The sequence below is a fragment of the Harpegnathos saltator genome, unplaced genomic scaffold (assembly GCF_003227715.2).
Source record: "Harpegnathos saltator strain DR-91 unplaced genomic scaffold, Hsal_v8.6 scaffold657, whole genome shotgun sequence".
Classification (NCBI taxonomy): Eukaryota; Metazoa; Arthropoda; class Insecta; order Hymenoptera; family Formicidae; genus Harpegnathos; species Harpegnathos saltator.
In genome coordinates, this window is record NW_020230490.1 from 448419 (window position 1) to 466838 (window position 18420).

Sequence of the window (18420 nt, forward strand, 5' to 3'; positions counted from 1 at the left end):
AAAACAAATGAAAACCGAAGTTCGTTGATTTGTCGAAATCTAATCTTCAATCCGCAATCCTTGATCTTCAATCCGTAGTGTGACATGGGCTTAATGCATCTGTGAAAATATCTCTCTCAATCCCCCAGCACTGATCCAGATATATTTCAAAAATCATTGTATCATAGATATTATGCATGGATTTGTAAAATTTTTTTCAACTTTGTCACAACCAAAGTTTAGGGTGAAAATAATAATGAAAAGTAGGGGAGATTAAAGAATATGTCGAGGAATATATTTTTTACAAATCTAATTGCATACTCACATGACGCGTTAAATGCTATGGCCGGTATTCATAGGCTGCGTTCCGATATTCACTGCCAGCACTGAAAATCTATAGTATACGTGACACAAACTGTGTATTTTCAGTACTGACAGTGAATTTCGGAACGCAGCCCTAGTCAGATCTTACACTTAAGATCGTCTCAAGTTCATCTTCAGATGCTGTACTGCATATCATTTCATTGGCTATGGAGTATCTGAAAGTGAACTTAAGACGGTCTTAAAAATACGACCTGACTATGAATACCGGCCATTATAAGTTCTCATAAAATGGGTTCTTATATGCCTGATGGTTTCAAACAACTTATTTGCTCACGATCAATTTTATCGCGTTATTCTCGTTAGAGTCTATTCGAGCCATCAGATGTGTGCGAAGAAGCACATATGAAAATATGTGTTTTTTATTTTTAGCTTATTTTAGTACATCATATTCAAAGTCCATCCGAAACAGTGATGGATACCTAAACCTTCTAAACATTCCTTCGTTAGACCTAACCAAGGCTGCGTTCCGATATTCACTGCCGGTACTGAAAATCTATAATATATGTGACATAAAGTATATATTTTCAATACTGGCAGTGAATATCGGAACGCAGCCCAAGTTAAACGTGGAGCGGATGCTCCACGTTACGGCAGGAGGCAAGGCAAGGTGAAGAAAAGCGAATCTGTTTCTCTCGTTCGGTTATGCTCGGAAGTATTCGGCACTATCGGAAAATGATGACGATGACGACGACGGCGACGACAGCGACAGCGACAGCGACGACGCTGGGTGGCCAGCTGTTTGTTTTGTTTTCGGGCATGAGATTCACGTGACAGCCGGCGGGTGTTGGTGGCGGCACGCGATGGCTACGACAACGATTATTACGGCCGCGCGGGTTGGCCGAAGCGATGCGCTCGCCGCCGCTTTCGTCCAATCGACATGGTTGTAAGCGCGCGGTGCTCAAAGAGAGTGCTGCTGCCGCCGTGGTGAGCATTTGACATCGATAAATGCGTGCGAGTGTTCGCGAAGCGCGGAGGTGCTAAACTGTCGCTCGCTCGCTCATTCACTCGCTCCCTCGATCGTTCGTTCGTTCGTTCGTTCGTTCGATCGTTCGTTCGTTCGTTCGATCGTTCGTTCGTTCGTTCGATCGTTCGTTCGATCGTTCGTTCGTTCGTTCGTTCGTTCGTTCGTTCGTCCGTTCGTCCGTCCGTTCGTTCGTTCGTTCGTTCGTTCGTCCGTTCGTTCGTTCGATCGTTCGTTCCTTCGTTCGTTCGTTCGTTCGTTCGATCGTACGTTAGTTTGTCGGATCGTTCGTCCGTTCGTTCGTTCGTTCGATCGTTCGTACGTCCGTTCGTTCGTTCGTTCGTCCATTCGTTCATTCGTTCGTTCGTTCGAATTATTGTCGCCGTCGTGTCGTCATCGTCATCCTCATTCCACCGCTCGCGTTCGGCATTATTCGCTCGTCCGATTAGCCCCCTCCCCGCCCCCACCACTATCGCCGCCGCCGCTGCCGCCGCTGCCACCGCCGTCGCCGCCACCGCCACCGCCACCGCCGTGTGCCCCTCGGCCCTGTGAGAAACCTATCTACGAGAACTAGTAGTGCTGGGCAGTGCTCATCGTTCACAACAGTGTATAGGTCCCGTCGTGTCGGTTTCTCTCTCTCTCTCTCTCTCTCTCTCTTCCCCCCTCTCCGATCTATTTTTCTGTATATCTATCTAGCTATCTCTGTCTTTCTATGTGACCGCTCTAGATTGCGCCTACCTTCTCGCGCGAATACACGCTTCTTTGTCGCGGGCCGTGCCAAATGTCATCGGGTGGACGTTAGGCGCATATGCATACGTAAATACACGTTGAGGGGCGTGAATGTGTATGGATGTGTACGTGTGTGTGTATATTTTGTGCGTACGTGCGCCGAGGTAGAGAGACTTATGCGCACACACGTATGTACGGGATGATGCCCTGCACTACGCGATGAGGAAACGAAGGGACCTCAGCTGGCGCATTCTAGTGGGCGTTCGGGTAAAAACTGCTGCTTCTGTTGCGCGAGAGAAGGCGGCCAGGTCGTCTGCCTGCCTGTCTACCTTCGTTTGTGAGTTATCAGCTGGTGCGCCGCGTTGTGTCGTCTCTTGTAACGATCAGTCCCCGATTCGCGCACCGAGGGCACCAGGCCCTCGCCCTCTCCGAAGTCCGAAATAATAAAAGTTCCGTACTTACGTCACGCGTCAGAGAGACATCGTTCTTATATTTAATTATCTTTGAACAATAACATCGGATGTCGCATGAAGCGCGTGATAAAATCAAGAAATTAAACATCTTACTCCTTGCATCTGTTTTGGATCGTGTCAATGGAGAGAGAGAGACAATATTTTTAATACCGGCCTGAGGGACAAAGCGACCTATGACTACGAGATATATCTTGTTGTTGCACTTGATTGTTTACTACGGGCATTTTGGATGTAGTTCATTCTTCGGTTCTTATAAATTACGAAATTATCCCAGTTGAATAAACAACAAACTCGAGATGTTTCTTCGCGCGAATAAACAATAATTGAGATAATTAGCTGAGTCGTTTAAGAAAATTGTTTCTTCTCGTTACTCTGTATATATATATATATATATATACATATATAAAATAAAAAAAAAAGAAATATTAAAAAGTTCGGATTTCCTGAAAAATGAGGAGATACGAGATATATTTCACTCCGATCATACTATATGAAAAATAATCATCAATCGCGCGCGCGTGATAACAGAAATAAATTTTTTTGTTCATATACTTATTTAGTAAGAAAATATATCTCCAAATATATTTGATAAATCTCTTTCTCGCTCTTGCTCGCTCGCTCGCTCGCTCGCTCAATCGCCCTTTCTATATTTATCCATCTATCGTTCTCTCTTTCTTTTTCTACCTATCTTTTTCCTCGGGCTGTTTCTGTTTCCGTTTTGCTCTCGCTGTTTATTTTCCTCCCATTACGCGACCGCGCGTAGGCATGTTCTCTCTTTCACGCGGTCTCTCTCCCCTCCAATCTTTCTCTCTCTCCCCCCACCCTTTCTCTCTCTTTCTCTCCCCACCCTCTCTCTCTCTCTCTCTCTCTTTCTATATATCTATCTTTCTCTTTTGTTTCGCACAGCGCACATACATATGTGTGTGATATATATGAGATGTATATACGTATCACATATACCGAGAAGCACAACGCCAGCGTGCTGTCTGTCGTTGTATAGAAAACACTAAGCATTATAAATACTTTAACATTCATTGATTGTAACTCAAGGATCGTATTTCTCAAAAACGAGATATCCATACGTAGTACAAAATTTCGACATTCGGTGGGAAAGAACAGAGGAAGGGAAAAGAGTCGGTCATAAAAAATATATAATGTGGAAAGCACATTTAGTATTTTATATCGAAACGTGTGTAAAAATTGCACAACTGTTATTTATTCATAATGTACGCTGAAAAGTAAAAAGATTTGGGCACTTTTTCGATGCATATTGTAGCACAGTCGTTATTTGATAAATTCTATTTTCGAGTGAGATTTTTAGGGCCACCGCACATAAAATGACATAGATATGCATAGCATAAGATCATATGGACCAAGTCCAAGACGAGTGGACCAGGAAAAAGTTATGTTATGCTCTGTAGATCAACATGGCAACTTTTTCCTAGATGCTCATGCTAGTTAAGACAGGCGTCTATGCGATGCATGTCATTTTGTGTGCGATGGCTCTTTCAAGATAAATTGCTCAGTGAACGCGTCGCGAAATGCATCGGAGAAAATGGACAAATCTTTCCGCTATGTGAGTGCATACAATACATGACAGTGGTGCCGCGAGGGAATTTTTGTACGGAAACTTGCACGCCAACGGCCTGATAATCGCTTCTGACTTCATTCTTATCATTTATTAGCATTAATTACTTCGTGATAGTCGTGTGCTTTAAAATCCAATAATAAATCTTTAATGTTGCGTTCAGTGCATTTTTGCTTACGGCTAAAACTATCTACAGGGAGCAGCTCCGATAATGTTGACCTTGACATATCAAAACATTCCAAGATAGAAGGTTGACAGAATGATTGATATCACATTCAAGAAAATAGGAAGCTATCAGAGAGAGAGAGAGAGAGAGAGAGAGAGAGAGAGAGAGAGAGAGAGAGGGAGAGAGAGAGAGAGAGAGAGAGAGAGAGAGAGAGAGAGCGATTAAACAATTATAACTTTCCAACAAGTAATAAGCGACGCCAAAGACCTTTAAAAAGTTATTCAGGATAATGACCTTGACGATGTATGTCAAAGTTGAGGTTATAGTTGAGGCTTTGATCTCCCTTCCTGTAGATGTAGTTTTAGCAGTTTCGAAAAATTGCATCCATCTTATAGGATATAAGATTAATGTAATAAGGAAGAATGCAACTATGCATGTGGCTTCACTTCAATCCATTGTTCTCCTTCAGTGTACTCTCGCCGACTAGTTGGACGGTGCTCGCGATCGGTTTTTTCTTGTTTCTTCTCGCGATCGGCTTCTCTCGGTGCTGTTCGTGAGCGGCTTTTCTCGGCAGTGCTTGAAGAAGCGCAGGCACTTTCGTATAGTGGTGCCGGGACGGTTGTTGTGTTGTTGTCACCGATTACGCTGCACGGATCTGCGAAAGTGCCCAGGACCGATAACCGATGATGGTAATCGATCTCTTCTTGTGATTTAGTGTAATTTAGCGGTGAATGTGGTGATGCGCGGGTGAGGAAGGAGCAGCAGGAAGCAACCAGAGAGGAGTACCCATAAATACTGTGGCAGAAGGAGGAACAATTAGAGGACGGAGGATAAGAGCAGTTGGTTCATCGCGACTGCGCAGTGGAACGCTCTTTTCAACACGTGTTCAAAAAGACAGTGGACGCTAAAGCAACACAATCGGCTGGAAGGACTTTGAATGGAAAAAAAGTTCGATGTTCGGTAACGGATTTATCACTAATCTCACAGAATTATCAATTCAGTGACCGTACTAATAACTCGAACAAAGAAACATTATCGAGAGGCCAAATTGCCAAGTGGAAAATTACTCGGAAAACGAATTTATCAAATCACGTAAAAATTATTGATGACAGCTGACCGCGAAGAGGAGACTTTCTATTAATCTGGACGTCGTAGATTCTCATTCGCGCAAGTGTAAGCTGAAGGCTCTTCGAAAATCGGGTAGAAGTACAGGGAAAATAAGTGCGGGACGCGTTTGGCGTATCCTCATTTATTCATCGTCGCCGCCGCCGTCGTCGTCGTCGCCGTCGTCGTCGTCGTCGTCGTCGTCGTCGTCGTCGCCGTCGTCGTCGTCGTCGTCGTCGTCGTCGTCGTCGTCGTCGTCGTCGTCGTCGTCGTCGTCGTCGTCGTCGTCGTCGTCGTCGTCGTCGTCGTCGTCGCCGCCGTCGTCGTCGTCGCCGCCGTCGTCGTCGTCGTCGCCGTCGTCGTCGTCGTCGTCGTCGTCGTCGTCGTCGTCGTCGTCGTCGTCGTCGTCGTCGTCGTCGTCGTCGTCGTCGTCGTCGTCGTCGCCGCCGTCATCACCGCCACCGTCATTGCCATCACCATCACCGCCACCGTCATCATCATCGTCATCCGTAAAAGATCGGTGCACGCACGCTCACTCCGTGCGTGTGGTTATCGCTACTCGTGTAAGCTTGGTGCGCGCCGGTGCGTAAGTACGATTACGCAGACCGAAGATAACCGAAGCACGGCGAAGTCGCCCGAGGCGGCACGGCGGCCGCGAAGAGAGACGGCGATCACGCTCGTATTTCGCGACGGCCGCTTCCCCCCACTCTCTTCCTTCGCGTGTGTCTATTCTTTGTGAGTGTGGTGTGTGCTGCGTGCGTACGTGCGTGTGGTACGTCGCGCGTGGCGCGGGAACGCGCGGGAAGAGGAGTGAGCATAAACGGAAGTTGCCAGGAATACGCCAAACCGAGGAAATATGAGCATTGCTGCCCTACTGCAAGCTGCCGAGTACATTGAACGAAGGGAACGAGGTGAGTGTTATCTTCTTTCTCTGCTTTTTTCGATCATTATTAAAACTGATAAGAAAAATTACACATATACGCGTATCTTTTTATATATAACGAGCATATGTAATTAAAACACCAATAATGTTACAAAGTTTTTCTAATGGTAAGAAACATCCAGTAGTTTAGTGCAATTACATTACATTTTCTAACCACGTGATAATTTTATTTGTTTACTTAAATAACAAACACGATACCGATGATTTTCTATGAGTGGATGTTACGAAAATAAAAATTGGATAAGGTTAGGTAAGTTTGGCTGAGTTAGGTTAGGTTAGGTTAGGTTGAATTTAGTTTGGTTGAATCGGATTAAGATGGTGTCATCGTATGTACAAATTGTCGAAACTATAAATGTAAGACGTAAAATTAAATTGAATTATAGTTATGAAATCGTTTGAAGTTTGTGTAATGGCGACTTCTTCTTTAGCGCGTATCTTGAAAAAGAACATTTTTTTTGTTCTGTTGGTCCTCTCTATTTCGTCTCTTCTTTTCAATGTCATGCGAGCACAATTTTTTTGAATTTTTTTTAAAACCGTTTAAAAAAAAATACACACATATTGTACTTTTTGTACATATAATTAGTGTACATTAATTTAATCATCTAAATTTTCGTTATATTGTTACTTAAGAATATCGCTGCTAAAATTAATTCAGAGAGTTTATTAAGGGTTAATGGAAAAATTTGTCAAAACAAAGTGCTTATTAAAATTTACGAAGAGCTTTTGTAGGAAGAGAAAGAACAGCGACGTGAGCCTCGCACTCGCAGCTTGTTAAGCTCGTTACAGCAAACGAGCGACGGACGCGCCGATATTAAGTCATGTTTTATTTTATCGATTCAGCGATTTACAACAGCCCTAGTGATTACTTGAAAACGTTTGAGGGGATGACAATTTGATTTAATCGAAAAATAATCGAATTTTCGAAAATTTTCTTGAGAGTTGTGTATAGGTAGTCTTCGTGAGTTTCAATTATTAATCTTGAAACTCGTTTGAAACGCATGCGCGAAGCGATAAGAATACAGTCGAAGTTTCTTCACTTCCAACTTTTGAATTTCTCGCGCTTCCATAACTTGGTGAATATAACCTCACTAATGTAACGTATTATGCGTTGCAGAAGCAGAACATGGCTATGCTTCAACATTGCCGATACCTGATGATATGCGGACGATTACAAAGAAGCCAAAAACGAAGAAGTCCCAAGGCAGCAGGTTAATATTTTTTTTTTAATTTTGAATATTTTTATTTAAAAATCGCATGTTCTTTTATTTCGTTTCAAGATCACAAATTTTTCTAGCATTGGTTTTTTCTATATATTTTCGATTCTTATTACTATCATCATCAGGATTTGAAAATTATAATTATAGTCGTATTTTGCAACCGGTTTTCTTTCATCCAGGCATCAGCAGTGCCATAGACTGTGTGCTGTTGTCCATATAGAGTCGGACAACGCAATAAGGCATTGTCGCGACAATATCACACAGTTGGTGTTTGCCCGCTGATAATAAATCAGCGTCTACGGCACTGCTGCTCGCTGTTTTCAAACCACTAGCGGATGCTTGAGTTAAAACTGTTGTCCATAATTTGGCAGCCATTATTATTGTCGTCTGATTGACGTTTTTATTGAATCGAGCTTTTGCTGTTGCTCAGATGCATATAACAAACGTTATTTTTCTGCTTTCAGAACAACTCATAATGAACTGGAGAAAAATAGGTAAGTGTATTCCATAGATGATAATATATATGAATCATAAGTGATAACTTTTTTTGTCATACGTCTATTAAAGCATTATATAAAAAGACAAATGTTGCACAAGAAAGTAGAGTCGAGAAGAGTCAGACGTGGGGCACAGTTGTGGTACCATTATTTAATAAACGTTTTGATCTGTGAATCGGGTAGGTACATATTACGGCTGAGTAGAATGAATGATTATAATCCAGCAGATTTAAATTTTTTTGGAGATGAAGGATAAATATTCTCACAAAAACGAAAAAAAATTTGTGGATAGAGATAAAAGAAAAAAGATAAGAACACATTATAACATAACATAATAACACGTTATGATATTTTTAATATTATTATTCAGGAATTTATGTATATAAATATAAAAAGGTGTAGTACAATTGATAGTAGATAAATGTGCGCTACAATGTTATGTAACGAAATACGAAGTGTAATCGAGAACGAGCTTTTACATTGGCCGTTATGTATCACGCCATCCCTTGTGTAACTTCCTCCCCCTCTCAACTCTTCCCTTTCCCATTATACACTTCCCCTAACTTATCCCTACCTCCTCCATTCGCACTCGGGTTGGGTGTAAAAAAATCGATAGCCCGCCTGCGACCGTCTTTCGCTTTCCCTTTTTCTCCAAAGCAACCCCCGTGCCCCTTCTTTTTTCTTCTCATACGCGCTCTAGCACGCTCTTACACTTCTCTTTGCCTAAATATCTATGTTGTGTTTATTTTGTGTGAAAACAAATATAACTAACTGAATCCTTTTGTATCGTAAAGGTGTTTTGTTTGATATTATGGCGTATTACGGTTACCTGTAAAATAACCTGTGCCACTGTTGAAAACTGTTCGGTCATCTTTGTTGTTTCAATGCAAAGAAAAGGAATTGAACTTCATTGTATGGTATAGTTTACGCCAGTGTCTATGCCAATGGCGGCGAGTGTGAAAGTGTGCCGGTGCAAGTATGCATAAGTATGCAGCACGTGCGACGAAAAGCGTGGAGGCCAATGACACTCTGTCCTAAATTTAGCGCGTCGCGCTGTGGAAATAAATCCGCGGCGAATCCTTTGCGCGCCGCGCTCCGGCTTGTATCAGACCCATTAATTTCATGATAACGTACGTAAGATTAAGGTTAATATTGCATTACAATTATTTGATGTTTCTTCATTCAAGACGATTCGATATAGGTCCAATGTAGCACATAACATCTCAGGATTCACATTACATCGTTGTGATTGATCATGTTACTTTTGTGCGAGGTCTTTTATTGGCCAAGAGGATATAGTGGATCTCTGTGGGTTCTTCGAGATGGCACAAACTGATTTCCCCTGAATAGAAGCGCGATCACTCCAAATGTTTTTTCGACAGCTTCTTAATATTCGACATTAATTGAAACCTAGGCTTTAATGAGTGAGCTTCAAGTTAAAGTCCCTTCGAAGCAAACCCTCCCTCTTTAGAGGTAAAAAATGTAAGAATCTCTTATCTGTCGGCGTTATCAGACCGAACAAAGCGAACAGCAACGATAAACAATCACTCGACCAAGCGTGTTACTTGTACTTGGATCATCACGCAAAATATCAGATTCTTTCCAAACGGAAGAAAAGAGACTGTCGTGGGTCGTCTGGATGGAAAACGAAAGCTTGACAAATAGCCACACCAGTGCGAGAATGACGCTGCGAGCGACGCCTGGGATTCCTGGCCCATTTGAAATGCATTGAATTTTTAAGCGCCATCCTTTGTGCCACCTCCGTTTGCGAGATAGCCAACTTCCGGTTCGGCTCTCCGCCAGTCTTCGGTCGGCTTTCCATAATTTTGACTCGAATTCTATCCGACGATGCTTGTAAGCTTCAACGCCTTTGCAGCGATCGTTGCAGGTTATGAGGACATTAAGAGTAGCAAAGATTATTTTTGCTTCCAGTTAATCAATATGTAATAACCGAGATCTTGGGAGATCCTATATTTTTGCAAAAGGAATATTACAACCTTCATATGTGACGTTAATTGATGAAAAACGATGCACCAAATAGTTTCACGCTGGTAAATTAATTTGTGTGAACGGTCGGAATGGATGTATGCGCAGACGCATACAACAGAGGAGTATATCCTCCGCGTGAGAGATACAGAGGGCGGGATGCAGGCCGGCTTTGGGGTCAAGGACGACTCGACTGAGTATATACCCTGCGTGCACCTCTTTCGATTCTCTAACGTTTGAGGATATTCGGAGCTTCCGACCTTCCGACCTTGGTTAATTGCATAATAATATCCAGCACGTACTTTAGAGATAGATTCAACATTGAAAACATTGAAAAACATTAAAGAAAAAGAAAAACGTTCATACAATAATCGAGAGTGTCACGTGTCGCATTAAAGCGACTGTGACTCTCGTCAATGTATTCAACATGCATGAAACCTGCGAGTTTAATTTCACGAAAAATAAAGGAATGGTAATAAAATACAACCTGGTTCTCAACTAGTCAGTTATATATTACTTATGAAGGATATGATCTTTATGAAGAAACTTCTTGAAAATGTATCCACCGAAAGTTGAAGCATTTATGTACTCAGCACTTAATATACTGCCAGTAAACACAATGACGTAGTATTGCACGGTCGAGCAATATTATCGAACTTGGCCCGAACTTCAATCAGTGAAGAATTTGGCTTTTTAATTCCAAGGAATTGAAATCCGGAAAGCAGCATTCGATGCAATGCTGCTTATAATTATATGTAATGGAAATTACAGACGCGTGCTACATACAAATTGTATAGCGAGAATGACGAGGATGAGAAGAATGAGAGGCACTGCCTAAGGGAGAACTCAAGGTGAACGAGCTTCAAAGTGGCGATGGTGTGGAGCTGCGGAAAGACATAGAGACAAGCAAAGGGCTTGTAGGGGCCCTAATGCCCACGCTGTATATGTTATATGTAGAAAACACGCGAGGTCGACCTCCTCTCCACCCTCACTGTTTTTCTCACACCTTGGTTATATAGCAGCGGTCCGCCAAATAAGTATATATCAACCAAGTCGCTTTCATGATCTTATTTCAAATTATATTTCGAAGCTCAGCTAGCCCCTTCGCTGAAGATATCGTTTGGCAGTTTCTATGTTCACACGTGACTTACGCTAGTATCGTATCTCACGACCGGCTGGAAACCGATCCGCGAGTCGAGGATTGGAAGCGTATGCACGCGTTTTAATTATCGATTTTGCCTTCCACTCTGACCATTACCACTTCGACGCCTTCCATCGATATGCGAAGATTAAGGAGATCGCTTTCCGCCATAATGAAACCGGAGAGCAGCCGCGTCATGTGAGATTATCGTGTGCATCAAGAGTGCGCGCGCGCGTTCTTGCCTCACTTTGAACGTAGATGCGATCTCCTTTTGTTTTTGGAACGACAAGCCTTCGTACAAAGGTGACTCGAATTCGCAAAAGCGAGATGATTATTGTTAGATAATACAGCGTATTAGTGTGTACCTGTTGGACGCAACTCTGATAATGAAAATGGCGGCGAGAAAGAGAGAGGGAGACATAGAAGAAGAAGAAGAAGAAGAAGAAGAAGAAGAAGAAGAAGGGGAGGAACGACGATACGTATAATGAGGATTAAAGGAAGAGCATTTACACGTTGAATGGTTTCCCGTAATTTTCGGGAGCCAGAGTTATATAAATTGTTTGGTTGGTGATTGGGAATTGCTTTGCGGTCGAACAAAGGACGAGGACGAGGAGAAAGGGAAGAAGAAGGGAGCAAAGAGGCCACCATCGTAATGAGAGGATGACAACATGGTGTTAATTATGCATTAACAGCCTTCAATTAGGAACTGCATGGAATTATCTTCCTGCCACTTTTCCAGATAATTTCAATCTGTACGTACGTGAGTGCAATGGTGTACAAAACATGTGCAAATTCAATGTAGATTTTAACAAAAATAGATACACCACCAAACATCGATTGACACATTCAACTTCAACACAAGATAATGAAGGTTAAGAAAGCAATTTGTACATAAGAAGGTCACTTTTATCTTCCACGATCACTAACCGCTTTCGCGAGACGTTATATGTAAAGGAAGTTTCCTTATCTCGATTGGATCTTTGATAAACAGAAAATGACAAACACAAGATACTACCGTTTCTACCACTCGATGAGGTGTTTTGACGCAATTATCACAATGCACCAACACTTATCGATCGGATGTGAATTCGATAAGCGAGTCGTAGTCGCGTCTGACTGATTTCAAGGTAGAGGTCGTATTCGAGACTCGATTTCGGACTCGTCCCCAAAACTGATACCACGCCGGAAGTCAGTTTGATCGACCTTGCTTCTATTTCCATCCGGAAGTGAGGACGCGATGAAGGGAAATCGAGCGAGAACATTCGCACGTTGTATACCTATGTACAAAACGAGGCTTTCAAGCGTAACAGATAATTAATATCTCGGAATATGTTGATCTTTTGGAAGAAAAATATCTACAGCAAAATTATGATGTTTCTTGTGAAATGTGTATAATATGCCGTAACATACTGGAATAGACAAAAAGTATATATGACTACGTTTACCAATATATATACATAGAAAATTATGAATCATGAATACATACATTTTCCGGATGCTCAACACTAGACGCGAAATAGGAATAAAATTTCATCGACGACCGGTTCAAAGTTAAATAGTCATATTTTGTCCGAGGCTATGATCTAATCACGTGATTCGGCAGGCGGGCGATTCGAAGAGCGGATGATGCGAGTCAAGTCAGCGAAAGCTTGCGCAATACCTGAGCTATTGTACTCGTTAGGGACATTCGGGATCGGCTATTGGATAAGACTTCCTTCCCGCCGTATCATCCTACTCTTCCACCCACTCTGCTTTCTCGCCGCAACGGGATGACACGAAGTCCTCGGAGATATCCTAGTCGCTGAAAGGGATCGCTGAACCTTCAGGTCCAGGAAACCCCATTTTCGCCACCCTGAAGGACCTCCGCCTAATTCTATGGGCCAAGAATCGCGGGATTTAGAGCCGAGGTGCTCTTTGGGGATTCCTTCTTCTCTCTTCTTCCTCGTCACCTCTCTTCCACACATACACACATCTCCTGCTCTCTTCCTTAACGATCAAGCGAGTCTTGCGAAGCCAGCAGGAACGCTAGGATCACGCTTTGTCCGCAGATTCGCTTTGAAAGAGGAGAGCCTTATGAAAGAAATTCCTAAGAAATTGGGAGGGAACATGACACATCGTAATCGACATGTCCTTGCGTAACAATCTTTTGGTAGCGATCTTAGAAACTTTTGTGTCAAATTGCACTAATCACAATTGGGAATTGGGAAATTATTTTCATAAACATAAATAATTGATAGCCCGATAACAGTCGATTTTTCCTGACTCCCGTTTGACTTACTGTTTCTTCAAGGATTTGTCGCTTCGTATTAAAATCGCGCGATTAATTAACAAGTATGCAATTCGATAGTACATTTTACATGCTTCATAGACGCAAGACACTACATCTTTATTTAAGTTCTACGCTACTGAGCGCACTCTGTGTGATGTGTACACCGTGCCGTTGCAATTGCGTCGTCACAGAGTGCATCGAACCCGAGTGCGCGCAGGTGAAAGTGAACCGAAGTGGTTCTCTCGTACATTTGTTGTGTGTCGGACGAATGGAGTGGCGTGTAAATTTTTGCAGATTTGGATAGCTCTCTCACAAATAAATTTGTCTATTTGAGAAAAAATGTCATTCATTGTTACTACAGGTGAAGGAATACAACGAGAAATATCTTTTCTAAGAGAACTTCGTTTTTGTTGGGATGAAAAAAAATAATGGTTTGGAAAGCTCTCGATGTATAGAGCTTAGAAGAAACTTACTTGGATCACATTTTATGTGGATTATTATATACTCGCGACGAGAACGAGAGTTTTTAAAATTTAAACAAGGAGAAGAGAAGAAGGACGATAAGGTCGGAAACTACTCATCATCATTGTGCTTTTCAGACTGCAACGAATGTTGTATTCGAGCTGAATCGATCTATAGACACGTTACACGCAATTATCGGAACCCACCTAACGGTAGAACGTGCTCTAACGAGTATAACCAACTGCATATCACTCTAGAAAAAAGCGTAGTACATACTGAGCGAGAGGGGTGGGTTAGGTTGGATTATTTAAAAGTGCATGTGCGCTAAAATGCGCGAGGCGAAAGAATGTTACTCGATAATGTTGCTTCAAGAATGTTACTGTTGAAAAATAATATTTCCGAATCTTAAGAAATTATCAATTCCGTAATGTTGACCGAAGAAACGTAACGACAGTGTTTCCTTGTATTGTTGTAGGAGGGCCCATCTTAGGACTTGCCTCGAAAAGCTGAAGCTACTAGTGCCACTTGGGCCTGAAACCTCGAGGCATACCACGCTGGGCCTTTTGACCAAAGCTAAGCGTTTTATCAAAGTAAATCACCTGTGATCAAGTCAATTTACAAAACATTTAAAGTACGACTTGTGCAAAAAAGCAACACAGACATAAGTTATCCTTCCGCCTACTTTAACATATCATGATTGCGTGTACCCAAAGTGGTGCCCCTTTAGATTTGACAATGTAATTTCTTTCTTTGTTCTTTTTTTCTTTTTTTCTTTTTTACACACGTACCAAAATTTAGAAATTGACCAGAAATAAATGATGTAATGTGTCCGGGGAATATATATATATATATATATATACATACGGCAAAACACAAGAATGATATACAAGAATTAATCCTATAACTCTTACTCACGAATGAACTTGGTTGGTTTGAAGAACCTGGAGGACCGTGAGCGCAAACACGCTATACACAAGGAGCAGCTGTCGCGCGAACACAGGTTCCTAAGGCGACGGCTCGAGCAGCTGACGAGCCAGACCGGCCTCCACAGCCTTCACGCGCTCCACGGCCTCCACGGGTTAAACCCGAACGCGCCGACCGGCTCCACCGCCGCCGCCTCCGCGGCGTTACTGTCCAAGCGGCGCAGCATCTCCGAATGCTCCTTGAGCACGGCTTCCGTCAGTTCTACCGGCAGCTCCAGAAACTCCGACAGATCCGCGGGCAGTCCTTCTGTTTCGGAATCCGGTGAGTATATCTTTGAATGTTATTGGATGGACTCGATATGTGTTGGATTGAATTCTTCGTTGCTCGGTTTCAATATTCCGTCATCATCTTCTCCATCTTGTATTGTTATGCATGGCACCTTCAAATTTTCGAATTTTCGAGATGTAGGAGTGAAGAGGGATGTGGTGGAGCGAGAGATATAAGGGTGGAGAGGGATGGTAAAGTTATTTGTCAATATTCACGCGTTTATACGCGGAGTATCGCAATCGCCATCAGTAAATCATAGAAACCAACGAGCGAAGAAATATTGACCATAAGGTTCTTCGGCGGGTAGAAGTCCTTCGTAGAAGTTTTCCCCGGTAAGCTTCGTGCGGACGTGCGTTAGCTGTGCACGTGATTGCGTTTCTCACGCACGGATCGGACCGTCACGTGACCGGATAAGTACCGACTGACCGACCTCTGTGACTATACGTTGTATTACAGACTTATTGTAAAGTGCTTTTTATGTTGGAACTCATGATTGAAACTCAATCGGAACTGACGGTGTGTGCAAATAGGTAAATAGGCCATAGAACGATCTGTCTGTTGATTCAGCGCGAAACCGGAAGTTGACAATTTAGCAGTTGAGCGCTTTAGCTTTCGTAGCAAGGCCAATGATTGTTTTGGGTTTGCCAAAATCAAAATTTGCCTGGAACTTGGCCAACTTGACCTAATCCTAGCAATTTTAGGTAAAATCAGATTCGGTTAGGTCGCTTAGATCAGGTTGGTATGGTCAGGGTTAGGTTAGGTTTCGTTTGTGGTCCGATTGTCGCGCGTATAATTTCGCTCCTTAAAAGATTTAGTTTTGTCTTAGCGAGACAGTAAGAGTTAATTACCACGGTCGATAAGAGATAATTGTTATTGTCTCATAACGTTCTTTCGTCGTCGTTATCACCACCTTTTTTTATCTCGTATGTTTCTGATTAATATGCAGTGCACACGGGCTCGCGCTATGCTGCTCATCGTTATATGATAATGAGAAATGATTAATTAAGGAGGAAACCGTCGTGCGGTTTATTTCTATCTTCTGTACTTCCTAAATATTGATACCTACGGCTTTTTTTTTTTTTTTTGTAAAAAGGAAAACGGGTTGTGCCACGTGTGTTTTCGATACTCCTTATTGAATAATAACGAGGGAGATTAAATCAGGATTGTAAAGCTTTTCTTGAGGAAACTCGGAGACCTTTTCTCTGCTCTCCTTTCCCATTTTGAACGCCACTGTTACCTGGACAGGTTAGTGATGTCGGTGACGCAGGATGGAAAGGCAATAGGGAGAGAGGAAAGGTGACGAGGGCCGATCCGGTTCGCTCAGTGTGACGAGAATAGAGGCATGTTATTGATTATGGAAAAATACCCTCAGCCCAGAGAGGCGCGGAGAAAGAGGAAGGGTGGCTCGCAAATGTGGTCGACACCCCCTTCGTCTTCTTGGGTACTGTGGTTGCCAGCGGGTATTGCGGCTACTGTGTACATCCGTACTTTCTATGTTAGTTTTTTTTTTTTCTTTTTTTATTATATAAATTTCCGCCTCTTCTAGGATACGACGTATCATTCTTCCTATTCATTTTTTTTTACTTCGAAAGATATCCCTCCACGTCTTTCTTTCATATTATTATTTTTTTTTCTTTTCTATAAATAAATGCCATTGCCCTATTTGCTATCTCCATTGATATGTTGCCTATTCCGCACATGATCATCACATTTTGATTGCTCTAATTTGGAGCTGGATTTTGTGCGGTTTTTTGTCTTCATGCTCTATGCTTATCAATACCTCATTTTTATGTCATTTCCCCTATGTCGTAAGATACGACATCATAGTAATCACGCAGTATCATCTCTGTTACTCCTATCTTTTGTGGGCACTTTTTTTTTTTTTTTTTTTTAATCTATTGTGTGTGAATATATTTCGTATATTCGTATTTATTGCGTATTTGCTTATAAATTGTCAGAAAATAAGATATTATTCCTTTGACCTCGAATTCTTATGTGTCGTTCTCGCAATGCAAGAAAGTAAACAAAAGTTTGTACTTTTTGTTGCAGATGAAGTGGACGTGATTGGTTACACAAGCAACCAATCGGACACCGACGATCACAGTAGCGTACAGAGTAGTAGCGACAGCGGTGTCGCAATGTCCACTTCCAGGTTGACCCTTTCCGAGATGATAGACAATCTTTAGGTATGCTTTTGACCGTTTTTAAGTTACAAATATATAATTGCGTAAAATGAAAGATATACAGAAAAAAGAATAGCAATCTCGATGTCGATCATTATTGAAATCTGACTTTCAGTTCCAGTTTTAATAGTTTAACAATATTATTCTTATATTGGAAAATTCCTCGCCACATGTTCATTCTTCTTGTGTGTAGCAATAAAACGCGATGAGTAGAATATTATATTCCAAATATAGGATATCATTACGCGAGAGAGTAGGATGTAAATCGAGAAGGGAGTAAAAGATGAAAGAAAGAGATCGACGTTACAGAAGCAAAAGAGGGATGTTAGATGTCAGACAAATAAGTTCTCATATTGCTTCCTCCACGTTGTTTGCAGACAGAGGTGACGCAGTGGTGACGGCAGAAGTTGAGAAAGAGAGAGAGTGTGTATAAGAGAATGTGTGAGAGAGAGAAAGAGAGAGAGCAAGAGGAGAAGGAGCAGAAGGAAGATCCATCGTGTACGAAGATCGACGGTGCGCAAGATATCGATTCATATACACATACACATACATACATACATACATACACTCAAGTGCGCGCGCGCGTACGCATGTACACATGCATAGATTCGTATTCATATAACTTTATCTTAAAATTGTTTACAAAGTTCTGTTAAAGAAAAGGTTCTTGAGAATTCGCTAGCTCGTGTTTGTGATTTTGCAAAGCCGCTTGGTGAAGAATCAAGGTAAATAGTTTTTTTATATCGCGTGACACAAAGAGAAAGGAGAAAGTAGAAGAAATGAAGAACTTGAATTTGGTGAAGTAAAACATCATTCGTAATTCTGCAAAATTTCTCTAAAAACACTAAATCAAAATATCGGGAGAAAAAAAGGATAAAAGCCAGTGACATTTTGGAAATCACGAACACAAATCCGAGAATCCGAGGACATTTTCTAAAGGAAATTCGATAAAATATAGCTTACAATTGCGTGATGGATATCTTAAAACAAAGTTGGGGAAAAAGAATAATTGTAAAAATAGATGTAACGGAGAGTGGAAAATTTATGATCGACTTCAAAAGAAGAGAGAACTTATAAAAAAAAAAAA

At 41.9% G+C, this 18420-nt stretch overlaps 1 protein-coding gene across 1 annotated transcript; it reads left to right on the top strand.

Annotated features, from left to right (window-relative positions):
• Positions 1-5762: 5762 nt before the first annotated feature.
• Positions 5763-18420, top strand: Mxd (MAX dimerization protein). The gene is made up of 7 exons (XM_011140569.2): positions 5763-6295; positions 7442-7535; positions 8009-8038; positions 14375-14489; positions 14838-15144; positions 17200-17336; positions 17711-18420. Exons 1-6 carry the CDS (start codon positions 6241-6243, stop codon positions 17334-17336), a joined length of 738 nt encoding a protein of 245 aa, XP_011138871.1. The 5' UTR covers positions 5763-6240; the 3' UTR covers positions 17711-18420.

What these genes read in the sequence shown, in the direction of transcription:
- Mxd (XM_011140569.2), top strand. Translation starts at nt 6,241, where the DNA reads ATGAGCATTGCTGCCCTACTGCAAGCTGCCGAGTACATTGAACGAAGG. An exon ending in AAGCTAAGCGTTTTATCAAA is followed by an intron (nt 14,490 to 14,837) that starts GTAAATCACCTG and finishes GTTGGTTTGAAG; the next exon opens with AACCTGGAGGACCGTGAGCG. An exon ending in TCCTTCTGTTTCGGAATCCG is followed by an intron (nt 15,145 to 17,199) that starts GTGAGTATATCT and finishes TTTTTGTTGCAG; the next exon opens with ATGAAGTGGACGTGATTGGT.